At 33.5% G+C, this 26,988-nt stretch overlaps 2 protein-coding genes across 2 annotated transcripts; both read right to left on the bottom strand.

The window, feature by feature from the left end:
• Positions 1–107: 107 nt before the first annotated feature.
• Positions 108–6,948, bottom strand: LOC133200217 (cytochrome P450 10-like). The gene is made up of 12 exons (XM_061336034.1): positions 6,809–6,948; positions 5,057–5,189; positions 4,238–4,435; positions 3,940–4,136; positions 3,537–3,727; positions 3,229–3,449; positions 2,915–3,055; positions 2,178–2,344; positions 1,120–1,198; positions 714–876; positions 579–622; positions 108–449 (listed from the first exon to the last, which is right to left on the bottom strand). Exons 2-12 carry the CDS (start codon positions 5,180–5,182, stop codon positions 339–341), a joined length of 1,638 nt encoding a protein of 545 aa, XP_061192018.1. The 5' UTR covers positions 5,183–5,189; positions 6,809–6,948; the 3' UTR covers positions 108–338.
• Positions 6,949–17,077: 10,129 nt separating this feature from the next.
• LOC133200105 (cytochrome P450 10-like) lies at positions 17,078–25,212 on the bottom strand. Its single transcript, XM_061335842.1, has 11 exons — positions 25,147–25,212; positions 22,297–22,494; positions 21,916–22,112; positions 21,477–21,667; positions 19,496–19,716; positions 18,843–18,980; positions 18,352–18,518; positions 17,951–18,029; positions 17,569–17,731; positions 17,454–17,497; positions 17,078–17,272 (listed from the first exon to the last, which is right to left on the bottom strand). The coding sequence occupies exons 2-11, from the start codon at positions 22,453–22,455 to the stop codon at positions 17,078–17,080; spliced, it is 1,554 nt and encodes a 517-aa protein (XP_061191826.1). The 5' UTR covers positions 22,456–22,494; positions 25,147–25,212.
• Positions 25,213–26,988: the final 1,776 nt, after the last annotated feature.

Below are 26,988 nucleotides of genomic sequence, written 5' to 3' on the forward strand. Positions count from 1 at the left end.
CGTTTCCTTTCTGGAACCTGTGATCATAGAATTTTTTAAAAATAAATTTGCATTATCCATTTTCAATGGGTCATGATTAATGTTGCCCAATAAAAAACATACCCATATCAGCTCAGCAGGAAACATTTATTTTTGAACCAATGTTTAAAAAATAAATAAATATTGCTTTGTAAAAAATAATCTATTAAATTTTAATGTAAAGTACTTTGATCAGAGAATTTATCACAGATGGTTGTAGATTTGCAGGCAGTCCCTATCTCTGGGGATAAACGAAATATGCAAAGAACGAGCAGGGATCATAACTGTATTCAGTACGACTGAAGATTTGCAGGCATTCCCTAATTTCTCGGGATAAACGAAATGTGCAAAGGCTGAGCAGGGGTCATAACTGTGTTCAGTACGGCATCCATAGGACCATGATTGTACTCGAGGCGGAAGTTCTGAACAATCTGAAACGGAATGATCAATATTTAAGATATATATGAGAGAGTGACATTTTTAAAACACTATTTATTAAATATAGTGTCGATATAAGAAGGCAGGTAATATTCTACATTAAAAAAAATTACCGTAATTACCTTTGTCAACAATATATGGATTTCTTGTTCAGCAAATCTGCGACCTAAATTAATAAAAATTATTTTTAAAAAAAATGTTACTGTCACTATGAATATTCAATTTGCAAGAAAGAACACCTGTCGCAAGTGACTTACCTATGCACATGCGCGCGCCGTGACCCCACACAAAGTTGGAGAGAGCTTTTACTTCCTGGTTCATGGTGTTCTCTTTTAACCAGCGTTCAGGTTTGAAAGCTTCTGGCTCAGGAAATAAATTGCTGTCCCGATACATTGTGTACAAATTTCCTTGAACATGGGTCTACAGGATTAAGAATGTTACACATTTTACGAAAACATTTAATGTGAGCAAATGTATTTCTTTAAAAAAAATACAAGAGATTCCTCTTTAACCGGCATGTCAACAGTTGGATACTATATTTAAGAAACCGAAATTTAATACATGTAATTAAATAGCTTATCCGATATATTAATTGTTTAAATTATCCGATATTCAAGATTTAGGGGGAAAAACGTGAAAACTAATTGCTAGTGATATACCTACCCCAGCTGGAATTGTGTACCCAGCGACTTCAGTGTCCTTTGCTAAATATCTGGTTGTTGCGAAAGTGATAGGGTATAACCTTCAATTAAAACAACCATTATTTATTCTCACTGGAAAAGCATTTAAAAAGTTCTCCAGTAAATATTATGAATGTATTGAATTATGAAGAAGGATATTCCCCCTAACCAGAATTGGACTGATAAATATTTATAAAGAGTCAAGAATCTTCCAAAATGTTTATACGTATACGTGGATTTTTGGTATTGAAATGTCTAATGAGATGAGATGAAAAATTGTATTCATTGGAGCATAATATTTTTATTCGGTGAATAAAATTTTCATATACTAATTATTCCACACTTAAAAACTGCTCACATCGGACTAGTGATACATACTTGTTACATCAATCAGGATAAATACAGACTATGTACATAAAAGTTGATAAAATATGGATACCCTGGGCGCGCGAGCTCAGACATATTTTATATTACTAGTATTCCCTATAGTAGAATTTTTATACTTGGAAGGATATTTCATAGGTGAACATTTTAAAAGTAAAAGCACGCATATGAAGAAAGAAAGTTTATAATTGCTCTTACCCCTAGTAGACCCCCCCCCCCCCCTCTTAGTTTACTTCAAAACGGAACACAAGCTTACAAAAATGGAGTCGAAATAAATATTTATTTTTTTTCTGTTTGTTTTGCTAAATGTAAATCCCAGATGGATAATATGCAAAAGCACGCCCCTATTATGGCAATTTCTATCATCAGGTTTACCTGTAAGGTAATGTTAAGAGGTATAAGGTAACATGAATATGATTGAACCACAGGAGTGAAATTGTGCTGTAAAATTCCCAAGGACACAAAAAAAGAAATTATCATACGTACCATGTACAAGTATTTGGAGCCTAACGTTATTCTATCCTCATACGGGCATTATTGGCATTATAAGTGGGGAAAGAACGGGATTTATCTGCATTAATATTAATTGTTTTTACTTACAGAATGGTTTTTATAAATTTTTAGGGTTCTTTTTAAATAACATATTTCTGTATTTACCTGAAGGTTTCTTTCAAGATTGCTTTGACGTACTGGAGCTCAGAGAGTTTTTCAGGGGTGATTGTCTCATTGTTGGGCAAAACTCGTTTTGTTTCTTCGTATAATTTTTCTTGGACCTCTGGGTTTTTAGCTAAGCAGTATAATGCCCATAATGATCCACTTGAAGTCTGAAAGAAAAATTCAGAATTCTACCTACAAGTTCTCAGTAGATACTAGAGAGCATTCAGGCATACACCCGCCCGCCGCACCTTAATCACTGTAGTATACGTATTAATGCATTCTAAGGTTATATCTTTGTCTATCTTGTCGTAATTCTAGACCAGAATTCTAAATTTTTTGGCTTTTGTGGAGGCACAATATATATGAATTTTCCGAAATAGAGGGTATTCCGACACACTCCTTTGTCAACAATAGACGAATCATTCTAAAACTGACGTGTGCATATATACTTTGGTCTGTGTTGTGGTATGGTCTGTCTGTGTCAGTAAGGGAACCCCACCACCATCATCACTACACACCCTTCCCCAAACAATAGCCCTGCATTATTTTTAAATAGCTCCATGCATCCATAAAGGAAAACGATTTCACACTCCAATGCATATCCATTTAACTTTTCTTTTGGGTGTTTGGAGGGGAATGTGCTGCATGGAACTTTTTTTTTTTTTGACATAATTTTTTTTATAAAGCTATAAAAGATGAATGAATTATCGATAATCCGCTTACTTTGGGGCACTTACAGTTTCTGTGGCACTGATGAGCATGTCTACAACTGTTGAGAGGGCCTCGTTTTCGGTGAGGGATTTTTGGTTCATCATGTACTCCAAAAAGGAAGATTTTTCTCCCTCTTTCGGTGGGTTTTGTTGGAGAAGAGCGGCTTTCTACAGTAAACACATAGAGAACATTCTTGAAAAACTTAGGAAACAAATTCTTTTGTATCAATAATCTAGAAGTTTTCAACTGGTAAGTTAATTTTGTCATTTAAAAAACAACAACAACAACCCCCAAATGTCTTTTCCAGAAGGAAAAATAAAATCAAGTTCTTTTATGCTACCTTGTCTACGAATGATCTGCCAATTTTGAAAATGTTGTCTGCATATTTCTCGTATTGCTTCCAGGTTTTGGTAGGGAAAATTTTGTATAATGGAACATTATACATGAGAGGTTGCATAAGCTTGAAAAATCCTTGTAAATTTTCAATGAAGTCCTGAGCCTGTTGTGATGGGTTTGGTCCAAGACAACCAATTCTGGAGTCAAACAAGAATGGACTAATTGCTGTAAAAGAGAGAATGTATTGGTATTTTACAAAAGGACTTCTACTACACGCCATGTGCATTGAAAATATGCTTTACGTCAACTTACATTCCATGGACCACTTGAAGAGTTCTTTCTCGATACCCACGATTTCATTGTTCTGGTTTCTTAGGCTGGACAGGTGATCAGTGAAATCATTAGCTACCTGGTCCATATCTGGACAATAGTCCAACACTTCCTTCATCTTCAACATCTTTTTGATTGTAACAGTACGGAGTTTGTGCCATTCAGCACCCTTTCTAAAAATAGAATTCCTTATTAATAAACTGCTATTAATAATTGCTATTAAATGTTCATATTGCATTGAAAAATGAAAGAGTCGTCCCGATCTTGATACATGTATTAGAAAATTTCGATATATACCAATGAAATTTATCATCTGTGTCATCAGAATATTTGTATCTGAAATGTTTCCTGATTTACTGGATATTCAGATTATTTGAGTACTTACGAATCTACGAGACCTTGTCCTAATTTCTTCAGTTCTCTGTAGTGATGCCATGGTTCCATCAGATGGCGCTCCGGAAATTTGCCGTCCACTCTGATGACCTTATTGTACTCAACAGGGTCGCTGATGACAACTGTTGAAATGTTGGCGATGTTTTCTTTGAAAATTGGTCCAAATTGAAGAGCTCTTTGTCTATACGCCTGTTCATATAAAATAAGTACATGTATTTAGAAAAGACTTTGTATGCCAGGAATACAAACCGCGTGATGAACAAAATAGAGAATGATATATAATCATTTACTTCAAACATTTTGTTGAATCGAAAACCATCTTTCTTCATGTAATCAAAGAGTGTTCCCACAACTGGAAGCCCCTTTGGTCCAGGGATGTTGTCGAATGACTTTACTGACGAAGTTTGAATGTTTGTTTTTTGTTCCATCGATGTTTCAAATGGTGCCATAATTCTGTCAAATGCGTTTACTGCATCTCGCATTGGACACTAAGAATATAATAACTCTAAATTATATGATTGTTTGATAAATTTTCCAAGTTACAGAACTTTATTTGAAGTAAATGAATTGCATATATTTAAATGTCAATGTTTCAATACATATCGTAGTTTGCAAAAAGCATTTCTTCACCAAATTGATTTCTAATTTGATTTATTGAAATTATCTTAACAACATTTAGGCATCATTTCTATTAAATAAAACCAAAAAATATCAATCCATAAAATTACCCACTATGACTTGAATAAAAGTTATAAAACAAATTGAAATTCCAGCATAAACTTAGATCTTACCGAGAGTGGTACTACCTCTTTCAGAGTGATTGCCTGTTAAACTGAGACCTTACCGAGAATGGTACTACCTCTTTAAGAGTGATCGCCTGTTTAACTAAGGTCTTACCGAGAATGGTACTACCTCTTTGAGAGTGATTGCCTGTTAAACTGAGATCTTACCGAGAATGGTACTACCTCTTTGAGAGTGATTGCCTGTTTAACTAAGGTCTTACCGAGAATGGTACTACCTCTTTAAGAGTGATTGCCTGTTTAACTAAGGTCTTACCGAGAATGGTACTACCTCTTTGAGAGTGATTGCCTGTTAAACTGAGATCTTACCGTGAGTGGTGCTACCTCGGTGAGAGTAATTGCCTGGTTGTTTCTTGAGGAGGTGGAGAGAACCCGGTTTTGAACCTTCAAAGTTTTTGTTAAAACGTTGCATAAAGTTGTTCCTTTGGTTGCCATTTTAGTTCTGTATAGAACAAAAAAGTCACACTTTGTTATAAATTGATTGATTAATTATTGTTTAATGTTCAAACGTGCGCACACATCAAAACGTTGGAAAAGTCTTGATAGAATCTACGCATAAATGTATTTTGACATTCTGTTAAGTCTATAAATACTTTCAGTAACCTGAATTACAAAGTTGTTTGTTCCGTTCTTGCGCAGGTCTTGAATCACAAAAATAAGTTGTACATGTGCTTTCTTATTTAGGATAGTGTTCGATTATTTTGTTTTCTTTTGGAATTGACAAATAGTGGTATCTTGTATGAAGCAAATGTTTTGATTTGTAAATAAAACTCAATAGAATTCATCCTTTATTGATTATTATTATTTTGAAATGTGATCTTTATATGTTTTTGATATAGGCTAAATTTAGCTTATTCGTTTGATGTAAACATAAGTAAGATTCATTAAACTTGTATAATCGTAAAGTTTTTTTTTTATTAATAATTTGAATATTTTCATTGTTTGATATGTTTATCATTTAGTGAACATCAGTATATAAATGAGATTTTTGATACTTTGAAAGGGATCAAAATCATAATATAGAATAAAAACAATATATTCTCGCAAACATTTTATGCTCAGAACATTTGAGTTTGGCGTATAGAGTGGTCGCCTACAGTGTATTATAAAAAAAGTGAAGTGCTAAAACTAGACAATAGCATCAGTATAACTCAAATCAAGGGCGGATCCAGAATTTCACACCAATACCTAACATGAGAAGGACCTTGCTGAAAGTAATACCTGTGGTCTCATTAAGATTCTAATTCACGACATATAATTACTGTAAGCAAATTAATTTATTATTAATCCAGCAAAATCTTGTCTGTGTTGCAATAGAGATTATAAGATTAGTAATATATCTATGGTGGGAAACAAGATGACAATGAATTTAGCATACACAGGGAATTTCTCTATAAATCATATTCTCCTCAAGAAAGTTTAAGTTAAAAAATTGTCCATAACAATGCAAGCATCTTCACTGTGTCTCAATCTTAAACTTCCTCAGTTCATTGAGCCTCGGGAAGAGTTTTTTTTTTTTTAAATTTTCAATTATATGGAAAAAATTGTCTGTAGGAACAATAAGGCTTCAAAATGACAAATAAGCAAATATCCTTTATTTTAGTGTAAATTTGAGCTTGATAAAATAAATTGTGCGGGATTTAGACCACAATAGAGTTTGAAAATTTACATTTCAATAGCAAAAAGTATAAAGAACAATTAAGAAAGAAATTAACAAGCACGTGACCATTAATTTTAAGGTGCATGGACCTCGTTATATATATATATATATATATATATATATATATATATATATATATATATATATATATATATATATATATATATATATATATATAAGTACAGAAAACATATCAGTATTGTTTGAAATTCTGTAAAATTATTGCAAGTCCCTATGGCAAATGACCCCAATAATGATTCTGTTTCATTTAACGCAAATATTTCATCTACTACATGTATATTTATTATTATTAAATGTACTACAAATATTATATATCTCTATATACATGTATAGTTCTGACTAATACAGTACTAATATGCATGTTATAAAAAGTCACCTACCTGGTTTGTAATTACTGTTAATTGGGGGCCGAAAAATAAAAACGGGTTTCCACCCTGTGTTACGACTTATGGCACTAGGTAGCGCAAGGCTGCTTTCCATCGTTGCGTCTTTTATAGTCTTTATCACGTGACATTTACTGATGCTGAAATCTCGACCATCATTCTCATTCATTCATTCATTATTATTTTTTAGACGCAGGTGTGAGTCAGTTGGAAAGTTTAGAACAAATCGCTTTTATCCCGTGGAGTTGTTGCATCAATGAATGAATCACAAAAACACTGCTGACTTTATCTAGCCACAATAATCGTCTTGGTCCTTGAATTTCTGTTTGAGAAAGAGGGCTTGATCAGAAAAAAAGTAGGAGACAGCTGAAGGCGGTGAAGGTCTCCACAACACAATAACGTGACTTTGTCATTGATTATACTGTTTGGCGACCACTTATTTAAAAAAAACTCGCCCTTTCTGTACGGATTATGACAAAAAGTGCTTTAACATCAGAATGAATTCTTTACTGAAATCACATTTTGTTTGTTCCAGACGTGGCCATTTATCAGTATTAGCTAAGGAAATACCTCTTGTATACTTTTACAAAATTAATTCTAACAATAATTAATACTGATAAGTACAGATAAGGAAATGAGGAAATGACCCGTGCACAAATTTTAAGATCGTAATTATCCCGTATTTAACATGGAGGACTATATTATCCAAATAAAAAGATACTTTTAATTTCTTCTTTCCTCTACAGCAAGAAGGAGACATACTGATTTTGATGATCAATAATATTAATATACGAGCATCTTCAGGTAGTGCAAAATTAAATAACTGCGACCGATACTATTGTTGTGCAGCCTACCTCCAAGTCAAATTTCAAAAGTTAACATATTTGAATGATTTTTCATATTTATATAGATATTTATGTGAATTTTTATAACACATAACTTATTTGGGGAAACAAAGAGAGATAATTCTTAAATTTTGGTAAAAATTGCGTTTTTCACTACAGAAATCAACGGAAAACAGAAAATATTTTAGAACCCCCCCCCCAATCCTATTTATGGGTTTTATTAATTGTTATTGCACAAATTCATACCAAAGCTTTTGTTGTTTCACCGGGGGTGGGGGGGGGCGGGGGTATGTTTACAGACAAAAAAGCTGCAAAAATGAATATATCGATCGTCGGTATATCTAAATGTCGAGTTAAAAAACCACAGCAAGTGTTTTCTTCTCATGTAGAAGGTTTTTTTTTAATTCTGCTTCATAGGAATATGAAAATAGGTCGGCTAATAAAGGAGCTCAATTAGTGCTCATTGGAATTCCAATAGTCTAGACCTGACATATGCATGATCCACTCCGATCAAGATTTAGATATATCGACGATGTATTATCAATTAACAATTTTTGCTGATTTTACACGACGAGGACCAACTAATTTAACAACTAAATTGTATGATCAACTAGAAGACTTCAACTTTTCCATCGTCAACTTTCCTCAATTTTAAAACCGAGGCAGACTACTGACAGATAAGTTGACGTTACAGGGACGTTTAAAGTCTGCATTTCGTAAATTTTATGGTCGTTATAATAACTTTGTTAGCAATTCTAACCTATCATTTGTCGTATTTTGGCTGACTTGTTTCATACCAGTTGTTAGGCCTTTGTTTTTATGCTGAATTTGATTACAGAATGTTCCGTCTACCTGATCAATACATGGGGATCACGGCGGGTGGGACCGGTCAACAGGGGATGCTTACTCTTCCTAGGCACCAGATCCCACCTCAGGAATTTCCAGGGGTCCGTTCTTTATGATTTCTTCACAGAATTGTATTGTAAATAGATTTTTTGAGATCGGTCACTGTTCGTTGTCTCCACCTTTTACACCAAAATACTGAACTTTTTATGAGAGTGTATCAAATGTCTGGTCTAGACCATAATACTGGAGCTCTTGATGGGTGTGGATCATACTAGTATGTCAGGTCTTGACCATAACACTGGAACTTTTGATGGGTATGGATCATATGACAGGTCAAGATCATAATACTGGAACTCTTGATTGGAGTGGATCATACATGTACGTCACGTCTGGTCTTGACCAGAATACTGGAACTCTTGATGGGTATGGATCATATGACAGGTCATGATCATAATACTGGAACTCTTGATTGGAGTGGATCATATGTCACGTCAGGTCTTGACCATAATACTGGAGCTCTTGATGGGTGTGGATCATAGGTCAGGTCTTGACCATAATATGGAGCTTTTGATGGGTTTGGATCATATGTTAGGTCTTGAACATAATACTGGGACTCTTGATGGGAGTGGATCATAGATCAGGTCTTGACTATGATACTGGAACTCTTGATTGGAGTGGATCCTAAGTCAGGTCTTGACCATAATACTGGAGCTTTTGATGGGTGTGGATCATATGTTAGATCTTGAACATAATACTGGGACTCTTGATGGGAGTGGATCATAGATCAGGTCTTGACCATGATACTGGAACTCTTGATTGGAGTGGATCCTAAGTCAGGTCTTGACCATAATACTGGAGCTTTTGATGGGTGTGGATCATACTAGTATGTCAGGAATTGACCATAACACTGGAACTCTTGATGGGAGTGGATCATAGGTCAGGTCTTGACCATAATACTGGAGCTCTTGATGGGTGTGGATCATATGACAGGTCTTGACCATAATACTGGGATTCTTGATGGGAGTGGATCAAATGTCCGGTCTAGACCATAATACTGGGACTCTTGATGGGTATGGATCATATGTCAGGTCTTAACCATAATACTGGAACTCTTGATGGGTGTGGGTCATATGTTAGGTCTAGACCATAATACTGGAACTCTTGATGGGAGTGGATCATGTCTAGACCATAATACTGGATCCTACAATGGCCGATAGCGGCTGTCAGTTTATACTTTCGTTATGTGTGTAATATGTACAATTTTTTCCACTGAAAACGCACTGAATGATGAAACCACATACTCCAGTTTGATAGAACGTAGCAACAACCAACATTGCTTGACAACGGGTGATATTCGGGGAAAAAAGTTGACTGCGCAGACCTTATGGACGAACGGTTCGTTGTTATATGTATTTGTATAAAACATTACGTGTAATACGATTAATATTGCATGTTATTGAGGATAATACTGAAGATTTTCACTTAAATAAAACAATTCAACCGCGTCAATCGACGCTCCCCTACTCTTCAAAACAACAAAATTGGAGTATGATTATCAATTGATCACCGCTGCTTATATTTATGGTATTCTTTACAAATGACGAAACTTTATACCGTAAATATCCACCAGTAGACTGAAAGTATTACTCTTTTTGGGCAGGTAGAAACGTAATTTATAGACCGCTGATCGTCTTAAATCAGCAGCTATATTGAATCAATGAGTTATAATTGATTCCAGTGATATTTTATTTTAGAGCAGTTTTGCATGTCGAATAGAGAAAGTTACATATGACATGATCGAGTTGTATGAATACATAGTCAGCGAAATTATAACAATGTTCCACATAAAGATGATATCTGATATCCCTAGAAACACTTTGATGGTTAAATAAAGTTTTAAGTACATGAAGAGGAAAAGGGGTTCAATTAAAAAAAGCCAATATTTGTTATTGTATAATTTCCTAGGAGCTCAAAGAAAATTGTCTTAAATAAACTGTTTAGCTATTTTTATGCTTTCTTGATAGAAAATTCGAATAAACATACCCCGAGACTGACTGTCTTTCTGTCTAAATTTTCACAGAGAGCTACGGTTCTGCAGCTAACTTGAACAGTGTAACTTTTTGCACAGTTAATAACACTTTTTTCCTGTTTGCTGATTTAGTGAAAATAATATTAAATCTCCTCCTAAAACAAGATATCCTATAAATAATTTTTTTTTTCAACTCAGTGTCACTCAGTAATGGGAGAGTTCATGTCTGGGTGAGACACAATTCAATTCTATTGGAGAAAAGTTGATACTCTTTGTATGGTGAATGTCAATTGCATCCTAACCTTCTCAGTGTGCCGCCATGACCTTGAGTCTGTATCAGACAGACATGACCTTGAGTCTGTATCAGACAGAACAGTAGTCTAATCCTCGACTACAGTGCAGTATGTCTTAAAAGGCTGGAAATGCACATTTATTCCTCTAGGGGCTGACCCAGTATTTAAATTGGTTGAGAAAAGCTTGATTTTAAACAATCCATATTATGACCATGTATTTACTTTATTAGTATTTTATCTAAGAAATCCTGCCGAATTTTTTTTTTCAGATGGTAAGTGTTTTTTTTTTTAATCAAATGTTTCTTGACGAATCAGATTCAAGTTATTTACATGAAAGTTTAATATCTATCAATATTATACTTTCATGTAAATTAGTTGAATCTGATTCGTCGAGAAACATTTGTTAAAAAAATTATATTCTGCAGTATTTATTACAGTTATTTACTTGTATACAGAACAGTTGAATATTTTGTGTAAAATCACTTTTATTGTCAGGTATGAATCAATGATAAATATGTATTTCTGATTATAAAGGGGCCTGAACACAGTTACATTGCTGTTTTGTTTACAATTTTATATTTCTATTTTTATTGAAAAATATAACCTCAGTTTAAGGAATTGAACTTGTATGGACAATAACATTCTTTATAACATCACGTCAAACATTTATGTTTGTAAACAGGGCACGAGCTCCGTAATTTACGTTTTTCCGGGTGTGTTCAATTTGTTTATTCTGGACACATCACTGAGCATGAACTGACAATACTGGCTCCGGGGCCATAAAACTTAGTCGAGCTCACTTTTGATCTCAGTCTCACTTTTACAAAAGGAATATATATGGGGAAAGTGAGACTAAGATCAAAAGTGAGATCATCTAAGTTTTATGGCCCCGGAGCCTGGTGTGTGTTTGTTTTACTTTCTCACTTTTCTACTCTGAATTTCCTGCATTAAAGTTTTAATATTTTTCATTAATACACAACAAAATTTCTACTTTTCTTAAGTATCATGGATAAAATTTACTTCTTGAAAATAGTTTCAATAATTTAAGGAATAACTGTCAGATTTGTTGGTTTCATGATGTGATCAATCGATTGGCTTGCGTGATAATTTGCATAAACGCCGAAGGCGTTTATGCATAAAATTATCACGCAAGCCAATCGATTGATCATCGTCATGAAACCAACAAATCTGACAGTTATTCCTTATATTTACATGCTCTTGATTCTGCAAAGTCACGTGCTACAAGACCCGCTTCTGTCTCTATTTATCCCGCCCCGCACGTGATTTTTTTTTTCACCACGCCTTTCGATGAACCAGTAGATTTATGTAGAAATAAAGTATTTTTACTATTTGAAATTTTATCTCGGACAAAGACATTGGAAATGTAAATATTACCAGATAAAAGAAGTTTTTAAACACACTTTTATTATATAATGATATTTTATATTATATATATATAGCACTGAAAAACCAACAACACTGTAAGTCCTATGTTTCGGACCTACTAAGTAAACACAAGGTCACAGATGGAAATTGGAAATGGAAGTACACACGACAGACCGGACGCATTTCATAGCGGTCCTGATTTCTTTCTTTCCAGCTGGTTATATTTCAAAATATTTACATTTCCAATGTCTTTGTCCGAGATAAAATTACAAATTGTAAAAATACTTTATTTCTACATAAATCTACTGGTTCATCGATAGGCGCGGTTAAAAAAAAATCACGTGCGGGGCGGGACAAATAGAGACAGAAGTGGGGCTATTAGCACGGGAATTTGCAGAATCAGGAGCATGTAAATATAAGGAATAACTGTCAGATTTTTTGGATTCATGACGATGATCAATCGATTGGCTTGCGTGATAATTTTATGCATAAACGCCTTCGGCGTTTATGCAAATTATCACGCAAGCCACTCGATTGATCACATCATGAATACAAAAAATTAGACAGTTATTCCTTAATTAAACATGTAACATTGTAAATACTTAGTGGTTGATAGTTTAGTAGTAGTGCTAGTTGTTTTGTTTCCTTTGTTTTTATGAGTTCTTAACTTTTTTCTTCGTCCTGAGGAAGGGATAGGGCGTCCCGAAAATCTGACAAATTTTATTGTTCGTGCCGTCGGTCATTTTTAGTACTTTATATATATATATATATATATATATATATATATATATATATATATATATATATATATATATATATATATATATATATATATATATATATATATATATATGGCAATCGAATACAGAATTGCTAATCGGTTAACCGTTTAGGGCCGCTACACGCGATAAGGCTTGCCTTATAAGTCATGGAACTTAAGTTCTTGCCTTACCGTGTGTACACCCTTTATAAACGGTTTTTCGAGCCTTACAAGTTTGACTTACAAATAGAACACTGCTCTATTTCTTAATACAAGACTTAGCTGAAATTTTCTTCTCAACCAATGAAAGTCATTTGCCCAAATGTCATTCTATTTTTATCAAACCATACACGTGGGTATATTGAAGTGAACACAAAGTATTTTCGAATAAGCTAATTGAAATATCCACAAATTCTTCTGTTCTACCTCTTCCTCTTTTTAAAAAGTGTGAATGGACTTGTTGGTATAATTATTACAAAGCCTAGTGATCTATTCTTCTATTTTAATGACTGAATGCACTATTTATGGCTGGAAATACGTGGGATTTATGGAAATGTATATAATCTTGTAATTCTTGCCTTAACGTGTGGACAGGAAAGCGCCGTACGTCCTGCAAAACGTAAGGTTTTAGACTTATAAGGCAAGCCTTACCGTGTGTACCGGCCCTAAGACGTTCCGACCGGTTAATCGTACCAAACTACACATTTTCTTGACTTTTTCTTTCAAGAAGCTTTATTCATATGCACAAGAGGACTAAAGAGACAATTTTCTATTTGTCTTGATCAGAAATAACATGCAAATATATTTCATTACAATACACACGAAAAAATTCAGAAAACCACGAAACATGACATGCCTGAGAAATCATTGATAATTTTCCAGAGCAGATGTCACACAAGTTCATTTTTCATTTTCACCATAATCAAAACTAAGTTCAAACTATATCACTTAATTTACAATGTTTGTTTAATAATTTAATATGATAGAACACTGCAATTTTTAAGATACTCATACCAATTCACAGAGCTCGACGGTGATTAATAATATTAATACCATCAAAGAATTACAGGACAGTCGGGGTAACGACTTTCGTGGTTTAACAGTAATTAACACGTCACAAACTGGTCAATTACCCCACGGTTTCAATCCGTACAGCCATAATTACCTCCAAATCAGCTTAATTAAATAGATATGTGAAAACGATATATTATCAACATTTATGCAGATATTTCTTTTTTAAAAATGAATTGCTATCCCATTTTCATATATATTTTTTTCAATTAACCGATTACAGATTTTCTAACCGATTGCCATCGTTCCGACCGGTTAATCGGTTAACCGGTTTCAAACTGCCATCCCTAATATAAATTTTATATATATATATATATATATATATATATATATATATATATATATATATATATATATATATATATATATATATATAGTATTAACAAACGTTGGAAAAGATGCACGCCAACTCTTAATTTTATTACTTTAGTAAAACAAAAAATATTGCAAACTTTGCGTTTTTCTGGGGCAACCCTCGTATATATAGGTGTGAACTCGGCAAAAAATAAAAATATTGAAGTCCAACCGGCAAGATTACAGCGCGATTTTACATGGACATTAAGTCTGTCTGAGTAGATACAGTGTCCAGCAGTCTGAAGGTCAACCTGGCTGTACATCAATCGATTCCCTCAACAGTTCACCTAGACATGAACCGTTACCTTGCACTAAACTGTTCCAAGGAAGAGATGAAGTTTACTTCAACTTCAGAAATAGCTATTGATTATATAAGTAAACTTCAGATTTTCCTTGTAACGATTTAGTGCAGGGTAATTATGACGGTTCATGTCTGGGTGTACGAATTATATCTGATGATGTATGCATGAAACATGGAGATAACGAACAGTATTCAAGCTCAAAGTCAATTACACAATACAAATCGGGAGCAGAGCAAACACGGACCTCTCAAAACAGAGGTGGGATCAGGTGCCATGGAGGAGTGAGCATCCCCTGCCGACCGGTCACACCCGCCGTGTGCTCCTTGTCATGATCGTAAATAACGGAAAAATCCGTCGACAATTCAGTGTGTAAATAATGGCCTAACAATTAGTATGAAAAACATCAGTCAGCATATGACTTAATGATAGATTGTATTTGCTGACAAGGCCATTGTATCGACCATAGAACTTACGAAATGATGACTTTAAACGAGACTGTTGATATTCTTGTTTCATCAACATTTGTTCAATAACTTGCCTCGTTTTAGAAATTGTTCATACATAGAGCATGCTCTTGCGTATCGAATCAACTGAGTGATATACACCCCATATGCTGGTGTTAAGGGTATATTGCTACATAAGTAAGGGAAGTTGACGATTGAAACGTTTAAGTCAATACGTTTATCATAAAGCTTTGTTGTTAGATTACCATATAAGAAAGCCTTTCAAATACACAGAAACAACAATTTATATGTTTTCAATTATTTCAAAGTCTTAACTACCTTGATGTTGTCTCGAAAATTTCAGTTTTTATTAACAAAACGTCATCATCATCATAAACATCGAAATGCATCATCGGAACCATTGTGTCTTTTGTCAACTTAAAACTTGAGTAACTTTTCATTTTTGTGTGTGTGAAGGTGTGTGTGTATTTAGGTAGAATACATTCATTTACATTGTAGAGTTTCATTTTGGAAGAGAACATAAGTTGAAAAGAATAAATATTTGAGCAGAACATTCATTGTTTTGTTTATTCAAAAACTTCTACATGGGAAGAAGAAAGCACTTCCTGTGGCTTTCAATTTATCATTTAACAATAGTTACTTCCATTCATATGTCTACACAATATATCCAGGCTGTAAACTAAAAATAAAAGATACCACAGGGTCTGCCACATCTGTTTCATATTTGGAGTTTTACTGACTATAGACGATAAGAGTCATCTAACAACTAAATTCAAAAACAAACGAAATAGCTTTTTCATCGTCAACTTTCCTTATTCATATAATAATATTCCGCTATCACTTGCATATTGTGTTTATGTCTCCCGTCTTATTCTATAGAGCATGCTTCTCCGATTACGATAAAGATTTAAACCGAGGCAGGCTACTGACAGATATGATGACCTTACAGGGATTTCAACAACCTAGTTTAAAGCCAGCATTTCGTAAATTCTATGGTCGTTATGATTACCTTATTAACAAATATAACCTACCATTAGGCCGTATTCTGACTGACGTGTTTCTTACCAATTGTTAGGTTTTTGTTCTTATACTAAGTTTGACGACGGAATATTCCGTCTACCTGATCAATAGACAGGTCTCATGGCGGGTGTGACAAGTCGACTGGGGATGCTTACTCCTCCCAGGCACCTGATCCCAGCTGTTTGATGCCCTATTCACAAGTTTGTATTGTTTGTAGATTTTTTTTTGAAGTCGATTATTGTTCTTTATCTTCACCTTCTTTATTATAGACATTCGTTGTTCTGTTTTCGTAAATGCTGAATATTGTCGAGGACCATTCTTTGTTCTGATTACATTATAAATTAAAGCTTGAATATTGGCGTCGACCATTCCTTGTTCTGATTACACTGTAAATTAAAGCTTGAATATTGGCGTCGACCATTCCTTGTTCTGATTACATTGTAAATGAAAGCTTGAATATTGGCGTCGACCATTCCTTGTTCTGATTACAGTGTAAAGCTTGAATTTACATTGTAAATGTTGAATATTGACGTGGACTATTTTTTATTGTTTACATTGTAAATGTTGAATATTGGAATGAACCATTCCTTATTCTGCTTACATCGTTGAAGTTCAATAATGGAATGGAACATTCGTTGTTGATTGAAATTGAAGTGGAACATTTTTATGATTAGTGTGTAAAGACTGAATATTAGAGTGAAACATTTTCTTCATACATTGTAGAGATTATACATCTTGTAAAACGTCATTGATATAATTGGTCTTTAATTGGGTCGCTTAATTTTTTCTAATTACAGTGCAAACATAGAATGATGAATGTGATTATTATGTGCATTTGCAGTTAAACTCTTGAATGTGCCATGAAGATGGTTTGATAAAAAGTTGTCCAAACAAAGTTATGAAATTTGTGCAGCCAAGGCATCAAAATTTGTAGAAGATGAGGGAATCGTCACAGAAAGCTCGGGATTTTCAGCTGCTTGTTTGTTCCTTGGAATGAAAGAAATACGCAAAGAACTATCAGGCGTCATAACTGTTCTAACGATAGCTCCAACGGGCTCATGATTGTACTCCAGACGAAAGTTTTGTACAATCTGCAAGAAGAGGTTTACTTAATTAAACATATTTATGGTATACTATAGTAATATGATGGCGTATTTGATTAAAGTAAAAGATTCTTTATGAACCGTGGGATCATCCAATCATTTGTAAGCTAAATCCTGCATGCCACCAATCGTTTTCTTATGATAAATTACCATCTAGGAAGAAAATTACCTTGGTCATCAGTATATGCATTTCTTGCTCTGCCAAACGACGACCTGAAATTGAATAGAAATTGACAATGAAAATGAAAGATATCGCATGAACATTTTAAAGAAAAAAAACATACCTATACACATGCGTGCTCCATGACCCCAGACAAGATTTGATAGAGCCTTCACTTCTTTGTCCATTTGAGTTTCCTTCAACCAGCGTTCTGGTTTGAATACTTCGGGTTCTGGAAAGAATTTGCTATCTCGATATATTCCATACAGGTTGCACTGAACGTGGGTCTGTAATATAAAAGCTTTTTGAAAAAAATCTGTTTATTATTTGCCAATTTTATCTATATTTATGAACTTTTACTAGTACATATTTCTTGCTTGATAACGATGGATTAAAAAAAAATCATAGATTGAAAATATATGCTTTGTCAAGCAATAAAATAAAAACTAAAAATATTAAAGTTTGATTGGAAAATTGCAAATCATGAATTTTTCCTTGTGTCTTACCCCAGCTGGTATATTATACCCTGCTATTTCAGTGTCCTTTTCAATAAATCTGCTGGTGGAAAAGGTAATTGGGTACAACCTTAAAAAGATAATACAAATTGATAGCTGGCCCTGTCCTGCAATTTCAAATTCAGTCCCTTTACGCTTCAGAATTATATTCGGTGCATCAAGGTATTATTGTAATGTATGTATTATGAAGTAAGAGATAAAGCACTAAGAGTTATTTTATTGTACACATACACAAAAAAATGACTCATAGTAAATGCATTTACAAAGAGCAAAAAATTCTAATCGAATGTAATCAATAACGAAGCGAGTATGGCTGTTCCCAAACTTGCCAAACTTAGTTATTCTGCTACCACAACTAAACTTATCCTAGCATAATACCTCATTTTATTTACCGTAAAGTCTCCTTGAGTACGGCTTTGACGTACTGAAGTTGAGTGAGTTTGTCTGGAGTGATTGTTTCGCCATTAGGTAAAACTCTTTTTGTCTCCTCGTATAATCTCTCTTGAACATCCGGGTGTCTAGCCAGGCAATATAGCACCCAAAGACAGGCATTGGAAGTCTAAAAAGTTTACCATGTAAACAATTTTATGATTCTTCTATGTTTTGCAGTTTTCGATTTATCATGTTTTAATTTTATACTTTATTGCTTATTACCTGCTAGAACCTTAAACTTTGGCATTTTCATTGATATTATACATATAAAACGATCAAAGATAATTTTGAATCATAATTCTCAAACATATGCATAATGGTCTGGAAAAAAAAGTGTTCTGCACACAATACATGTGATCAGTCAACCTCCAAGTTAACCCACCATATATTTCGAGTTACAAATCACTAAATTCGAACTCCCTCCATCTATTAGTGAATTCTATACACACACCGTTTCTGTGGCACCAACAAGAAGGTCCACAACTGTAGATAGAGCCTCGTTTTCAGTAAGCGATTCCTGACTCCTTATATGGTGGACAAAGGAAGATTTCACTCCCCTTTGTGGTTTGCCTTGGATCTTACTTGTTATCTGAAAGGTCAGAAAGTTTCATTTGAAATTCTGTGCAATACACCTTTTTAGTGCATGATCAAAGATAGTTTGGTATTTTAGATATTACACATTAATTTGCATTATACAAGTGAGAATATGGAAGGTGTTTATGTCTTAAAATTGCTGGCTTTTTTCAATTAGTTGGCTGTCATCTATGAATAATTCAGTTTTCTTAAAAAATCCTTACTTGCTGCAATACGATTTAATAATAAATACGATCATCAGAGCTGACATAATCTGACAGAATTACATGAAATATGTTAACATATGGGCCACAGAAACTTCGTTTTTGCAGCGAATACATTAATAACAGGGGTAGATCAAATAGGATTTGGGAAAGGGGGAGTATGGGTCGAAACCTCTTCACTTTACACCGATAGTCATTGTTGTGGATTTCCAAAGTAACTCTCTAGGTGTGATAAAATGGGATCTTCGGTACATTCGCTTTAAACCCCCTCCCCACCCCCACCCAATTGATTTATGTATTTTGTTACCTTGTCTACGAAAGATCGTCCAATCCTAAACACATTGTCGGCGTACGTTTGAAATTGTTTCCATTCTTTCGTTGGGATAATCTTGTAGAGTGGAAAGTTATAAGTTAACGGCTGCATCAGCCTAAAGAACCCCTGTAGATTCTCTATATAGTCCCTGGATTGTTGGGGAGGGTTTGGACTAAGTAGACCTATTCTCGAATTGAATAAGAACGTACCCATTGCTGTAAAAATTGAATGTAAAAGATATACCAGATATTTTGTTAGATTTTTTTTTCAAAATATAAGGCATCAGTGTTCTTTACGTCCATATATTTTATGCTATATTATGCATTGCACAGTCATTCTACAAAAAAAAGTGACCAAATAATAATTTCTTATTTACTTTTTCTAACAAATTTACCGTTGTATTAATATCATTTTATTTATTATTCAAAAGATCGATTTCAACTCTGAAACTTAACATACATACGTAGTTTCAAATACAAAATTTTCACATGCACAAGTATTCCGAAAGAAATGTATGGATCCTGTATCATACGAAATTATATCATGTCGCAGAAAAAAAATAAAGTAACTTACGTAACACTTTTCTTCAAAATTGCACATAGACCATGCAAAATGAAAATGGACTGAAACCGGATTTAGAGTGACCAAAGAACCTTAGTCCTAATGTAATCGATTCTAGTTGCGATTCAGATAATTTAAAAGACCATTTTACTTTTTCGACATATAACATAATGAATTTGACAAAAAATGTTGTCTCTCTTAAGAATTTAACTTCAATAATAGAAACCCAAGAGTTAATATGTATTTAAGGTGTATTTTTTTTTGGGGGGGGGGGGACAAAATGCTTAATACTTTTGATTAACATCTTAAAACGAACGTCATTTATTCCTATTACCACGAATTTTAACTTTTATTGTTGAAAATTAATACCAGGTTCGTGCAAAATTTTAAAATCATGTTTTACCATTCTAAACTCAACATTAGAAAACCGATAATAGATCAACTTTAGATTTATTTCAATAATAATGAATCCTGTTTAAGCATTAACTTCCGTAACACTGCTTTATGACTGCAAGTATATTGAAATTGTTGTAAAATGTCAACGATACAAGATTGGTTGATAATTCTTGTTTTCCAAGTGCTCTCAACAATATGTTCGAATTACGATGGACACCAGTCGTGCTCCTTTATTAGCCGACCCATTTTTAAATTCTTATGAGGCAGAATTTACACAGAAAATTTACATAAGAAAATTCTTGCTGTGACACTACGAGTCCGATATATCTGCTTCATATTTGGATATTGAATTGACCATATATAGACGTTAATGACCGAGTAACAATAAATACAACTAAATGACAAACATGATGACTTTAGCTTTTCCATTGTCAATTTCCCTATTTATATGGCAATGTTCCACAATCAACTGCATACAGTGTTTAAATGTCTTCCAACTGATTGATGGCATGTTCTGAGTACGATCAATTTTTAAACAGAGGCAGCTACTGAAAAATAAGTTGATGTTACAGGGTTTTCCACAATTTCGTTGAAAGTCAGAGTTTCGCAAATTCTATGATCGTTATAAAGATCTTGTTTGGAAAAAACTACCTATCATTTGGTCGTATTTTAGTCGTTACAAAGATCTTGTTTGGCCTGTCATTTAATTGGTCGTATTTTGACTAATATGTTTCCCACCAATAGTAAGGTCATTGTTTTTATTCTAATTTGACCTGATCAATTCAGAGAGCTTACAGCGGGTTTGATCGGTCGACAGGGGATGCTTACTCTTCATAAACAAGTGATCCCATTTCTGGAATTTCCACGGATCCATGCTTTTAATCTGTTCACTATTCGTTTTGTTAGATTGATCACTGTTTGATACTTTCACCTTTTTACATTATATTAATAGTAGGTACAAAAACACTCCTTAGTGTACCATTTTACTACAAAAATATTGAAAACAAGGATTCCTCACATTCCATGGCCCATTTAAAGATCTCATTCTCGATGCCTATCACTTCATTTTGTTCATTTCTGAGACTGTCCAGACGATCTGTGAGATCAGTGGCCACTTCATCCATATCTGTACAGAAATCCAGGACTTCTTTAATCTTCAGCATTTTCTTGGCAGATGCTGCACGAAGTTTATACCATTCTTCACCATTTCTATCAAAAATGTTTTAAAATTATTTTTAATTGAGTTTTATTGCATGCCATTTTCAAATAGCATTATTTAAAGAATACTTGCTAATGATTTGTCAATGTTTAGAATTTTTTCAGAAATAATCTTTAAAATATTGACCAACAGAAATATGAAAAAGAAAATTAAAGCAGATTACGAAGACAAGTTATCATGCAATTTTATTTCATGCAAATATTTTAAAGCATCTGTCCATCGTTTAAAACATGCTTACGAATTAACCAGGCCTTGTCCCCTTTTTCGCTGGTCGCGGTAGTAAAACCAAGGTTCCATTACCATTCTCTTCGGATACCTGCCCTCGGTCCTTATGATTTTATTATATTCTGCAGGATCACTCACAATAACTGTCGACTGACCAGCTATAACCTCCCTGTAAATTGGGCCAAAGTGCAGCGCCCTTTTTCTGTATGCCTATACGTTATAATAAATTAATTATGTAACATCGGATAATTTTAGCTAATAATAATAATTATATAATATAATAATAATAAAGTAATAAAGTCATCAACTAGGTGGAAAAAATAGTGTTTAAAATTTGTGATACCTAGTGAAAAGAAGCAATTGTTATATAAAAAATCTGATTCAAAAACAAAACCTCGAACATTTTGGTGAATCGGAGTCCGTCTTTCTTCATGTAATCAAAGAGTGTGCCGACAATGGGGAGTCCCTTTGGCCCAGGGATGCTTTCAAGAGGTTTGACTGATGCATCCTGTGTATCAGTTGTTGCTTTATGTAGGTTGTCATCTGGTGCCATACCTGAACTTTGGGTATTTTCCTTTACCTTGAATGGGCACTGTAAGAAAAAGAGGCCAAATGAGGTATCCTGTAAACACCTTTTTTATTTATTTTATCCAAATACAATACTTTAGTAGTAAAATGGCTCTTTATGATAAAGTGTTTCATAAATACATGAATTTCATATGATATTTTTTCCACTTCACTTACCCACTTTTAAGCGATTTCATAAAAAAAAAAGATTTCCTCAAAACATATTTTCACTAGTTCGTATCAGTACAATGAATTGAACAGTAAAGCATTATCTCATCCACTAGGTGAAAATATTCAGAAAGTTGGCTTCTGTTTTAGATTCATTGCAAAATTTGCCATAGTGTTATTTCAGTGATGCAATCAAAACATTTTCAAATGTAATATCACAAATATTGAATTATGACAATAATATGATCAGTTAGTTACTCTACCATTAGAAAAGATTATATTTAATTTTTTTATTTAAACAATATTTTATTATAAATAATCACTGAAGGATTGAACAGCAGGCACTGTCTATATACGAGGGGTTATCAAAAAGTTCGTGGACTGATGCGATAAAATTAATACTATGTAGTTTGTGTTTACAAAATTTGTAAGGAACATTAAACAGCAAAAGTTTAAAAAGTGTAGAAAATTTTAGCTTGATACGTTGACAATTTGCCAAATTATTATAAAATAAAAAAGACATTATATGATCACCCGGCGCTGTCGTCGTTTAGTTTCATGACGTCCGACAACGTCATTATTTCTCAATGCCTGCTCCCTCTGTTTCAATACACTTATCTTGACGAGATTCCCTGGAGTTAAGCAAAAACTAAAACCTAACTTGTTTATATGACATAACAATGTCATGAACAGCTGATTTCAATGCATATAAAATTGTAAATGAATCTTTACTTAAGGAAAGATCCTCGCTTGATTATGCTAGCATATTTTGCTTGTTGGAGTTCAATATAAACCACACATGATCAACATCACTTTTTGACGAGATTGACTTTTCACACCTTGACTACAAATCGACATTAACTGCTCATCTCTCATCTCTTTGAATCTCTTTTGGCATTTAATAACAAGTACTCTGGATGCATTTTATTTCTCTGTAGTCAGTTTAAACTTTCCCTAAGTCTATACCAGTTTTTTCAATGGCAAAACTTTATAGAATGATGGAAAAAGAAACCCCTCCCCCTTTTTGACGTCATTTTCAAGTCCTAAATTGTATGGACACTCCTTATAAAATATAGGATAAAATTTCATAGAACGTACAGAATGGGGTAAAAATTGCACATTTTGCGGAACAATTGTGTCCCATCACATGCCTGAATTAACGGGATTTTTGGATGTCAAGTGCTCATATCAAAAGAGTTTTTTCTTAGTTACACTCAGGTTGAAAAAGCGTCATGTTCGCGATTGCGCCGCCTGGACATGTCATTGCTTATAAAAACATTACTAATTTATTAAAAAATAAAACTTATGAATTGTGGTTTATTCTATAGATAGAAAAGATGATGCTAACTAAATATTTTACAATTCATTAATGTACCTAAAGTGGTTTTAATTTTATGGCGCTAGTCCACGAACTTTTTGATAACCCCTCGTAAGTCCTCTCCAAGCACTGCCTTTATAAGTCCTCTCCGTAATACAAGGTCAAAGTCAGACATGTACAAGTAAATGTTAGTTACATAACATTGAATATATAAATTCATGAACAAGTTTAAATACTGCAACATTTTGGTTTTAAGTAAGATTATTGTCTCCATTCAAAATAATTTGTAAGGATAAAGAGATTGGTAATTGCAAAGTATTTAAGTTTTGCATGAGGTTCTGCCTTTGCACACAATATTTTGGACATTTCATAAAAAAGTGAAATGATGTTTCTGAACATACATGTATATCCGCACATGTCACAACTTCTTCCCTTAAAAAATGATTAAATAAATATTATATTTGATTATTAATGTTAATGCAGAGCAGGTCATGGTCGAAATGTCCAGATGAAGACAAAATGTGGCATCTTATATACGATTTGCTACTTATATTAACATATCAATAATATTTTTTTTTTTCCAAGGAGATTAATGTTATTAACTACGTCCCAATTAACTCATTTAATTTTGCAAATATTACTTTGTAGCGCAACATAATCACAATTTTTAAGTTAACAACAAAAATTCACAGACTGGTTAACAACAAAAATTCACAGACTGACATTGTCCGTCAAAATAAACATATTGAAAGGCGATATACTATAAATATCATTTCAGAGGAAGAATTACTGTTCTGAATATTTTGTTACGATATATTATATTGCTTATAAACATTGGTATTTTAAAGGATATCAAACTGCATGTGTCACTACAGGGAAGGATTTTCAAGAATCGATCGTCTCAGGTTATAGTCAAAAGATAGTCAAAATGAAATATAATCCATTCTCAACAACTAAGTTTTTCTTGTTTGTTTTTAATAACACTTCATAAAAAACAAAAACAAAAACAAAAACAAAAAAAAAAAAACAAAAAAAAAAACAAAAAAAAAAAACGAAAAAACAAAAAACAAAACAAAACCAAAAAAAAAAAAAAAAAAAAAAAAAAAAAAAAAAAACGCACTTTCAAAAAAATATTTAATCACTCAATGTTGATTAAATGTATATTTTAAACCAAATCTGTATCTACCTTACCGTAAGTGTCGAGTTCCCACGAAGGAGGACTATTTGCTGCTTTCTGTTTACGCTGAAAATCAAACATTTTTGGGTTTGGAAAGGTCTGGTCAAAATTCGTGTCAAGGTCTTTCCATTTGATTGCATTATCTGTATAGAAAATGAGATCAATAAAGCAATTTAAATGAAAAAAAAAGAGTATTGCATATCAATTCAGCTATAATGAAAATATATAATAAGACATACCTTGTATCCTTAAAATGGTTTCTTCTATAAACTGAAGAAAAAGCTTTTATGTTTTAGACAGCAGAAATGTGTCTGACAGCGAGTGCTCACTTTATAATTTCATAAGTCGTCACGTGACCTGTCGGTATTAATGATGATCACTGTATGACTGCGTCATCGATTAATTTTTATCTATTGCATCAAATGATATAAAATGGCGGAGAGCAGGTGCAGGACGTTAAGAAGGATTTATGTTCATTGAAAGAAAATCCTCCAAAAAATAGTCTTATTGCTTCGATTTCAGAATTACATCTATCAGAAAAAGGCTTAAGTTACTCAAAATATGCACAAAAGAAATCAAAAGCAACGTAAGCTTTCAAATGCAAACTTTCCATCAATGTTAACAAATACAGTTACAACATTTGGACATACTGGATGATTTCAGTGGCCAATCTCTGTAATATGATTTTATATGTCTATCTTAATTGGTAAATTTTGCATTGTGAATTCGGTGGTTGGTCCTTCCGATGCTATCGTATGAATTAAAATCTTGTGTCAAATAGAAAAAATTATTCATCTCTGCCTTCTTTGTAGGACAGCTGTACAACAAAATACATAAACTTAGCAACAATAAAAAAGGTGAAGATAACGAACATTGATCGATCTCAAAAAAACCTACAAATTGTACAAATCTGTGAACAAGGCAATACACACGGGCCATTAAAATTCCAGAGGTGGAATCAGGTACCTAGGAGGAGTAACCATTCCCTGTCGACCGATCACATCCGCTGCGAGAACTTCAACCGATCAGGTAGATGGAATATTCCATAGTCGATTTAATATAAAAAAAAAGGTCTAACAATTGGTAAATGGAATATGGCAGTCAAAATACGACCCAGATAGGTTATATTTGCTAAAAAAAAGATCATTATAACTACCATAGAATTTACGAAATGCTGACTTTAAACGAGGTTGCTGAAATCCCTGTAACGTCTACTTATCTATCAGAAGCCTGTCTTAGTTTAGAAATTGATTGAATTCAGATAATGCTCTTGAGTATCGAATAAGCTGGGAGACATAAACACAATATGCAGGTGATAGCAGAATATTACATGTACTACATAAATAAGGAAAGTTGACGATAGAAAAGCTGAAGTCATCTCGTTTGTCATACAGTTTTTATTGCCCAGTGGAAGGTAGTTCGTTTCATGATAGGGAGACCCTGGTTCGATTCTTGTTCGTCGCGCGGCTTTAGACCTAAGACGTAAACACAGGTAGTGATCGACTATTCCTCTGTCGAGCACCCGGCATTAGAAAGGAAAGTCATGGGTCACTCAGATGATACCTTAAAAACAGAGGTACCGTGTTACGGTAGGCTGAAGAACCCTCACTGCTCAATGATCCTGAGTGTAGAGTATAGGTATAAATCTGAAGCCCTTTACGGGTTTATAATGAAGTCTCTATATAAGTGAAAAACACTCCAATTGGACGTAAAGCAAGAAACAATCCATCAATCATAGGAATAAAAAAAACAGGTCGGCTAATAAAGGAGCACATATAGTGCCCATCGAAATTCCAACATTTTTTTTTTTTATTTTGAAGACGTGGTCTCCAAAGACTACATAGATATTGTCAATG

The sequence above is a fragment of the Saccostrea echinata genome, unplaced genomic scaffold (genome assembly GCF_033153115.1).
Source record: "Saccostrea echinata isolate AGI-Se365-2 ecotype Australia unplaced genomic scaffold, CSIRO_AGI_Sech_v1 ptg000037l, whole genome shotgun sequence".
NCBI classification, from domain to species: Eukaryota; Metazoa; Mollusca; class Bivalvia; order Ostreida; family Ostreidae; genus Saccostrea; species Saccostrea echinata.

What these genes read in the sequence shown, in the direction of transcription:
- LOC133200105 (XM_061335842.1), bottom strand. Translation starts at nt 22,455, where the DNA reads ATGGCACCAGATGACAACCTACATAAAGCAACAACTGATACACAGGAT. An exon ending in GGTATAATATACCAGCTGGG is followed by an intron (nt 17,732 to 17,950) that starts GTAAGACACAAG and finishes TTTATATTACAG; the next exon opens with ACCCACGTTCAGTGCAACCT. An exon ending in TGGAGCACGCATGTGTATAG is followed by an intron (nt 17,498 to 17,568) that starts GTATGTTTTTTT and finishes ATTCAATTTCAG; the next exon opens with GTCGTCGTTTGGCAGAGCAA.
- LOC133200217 (XM_061336034.1), bottom strand. Translation starts at nt 5,182, where the DNA reads ATGGCAACCAAAGGAACAACTTTATGCAACGTTTTAACAAAAACTTTG. An exon ending in TCATCAGTGCCACAGAAACT is followed by an intron (nt 2,345 to 2,914) that starts GTAAGTGCCCCA and finishes TTTTTCTTTCAG; the next exon opens with ACTTCAAGTGGATCATTATG. An exon ending in CGGCGCGCGCATGTGCATAG is followed by an intron (nt 623 to 713) that starts GTAAGTCACTTG and finishes TTATTAATTTAG; the next exon opens with GTCGCAGATTTGCTGAACAA.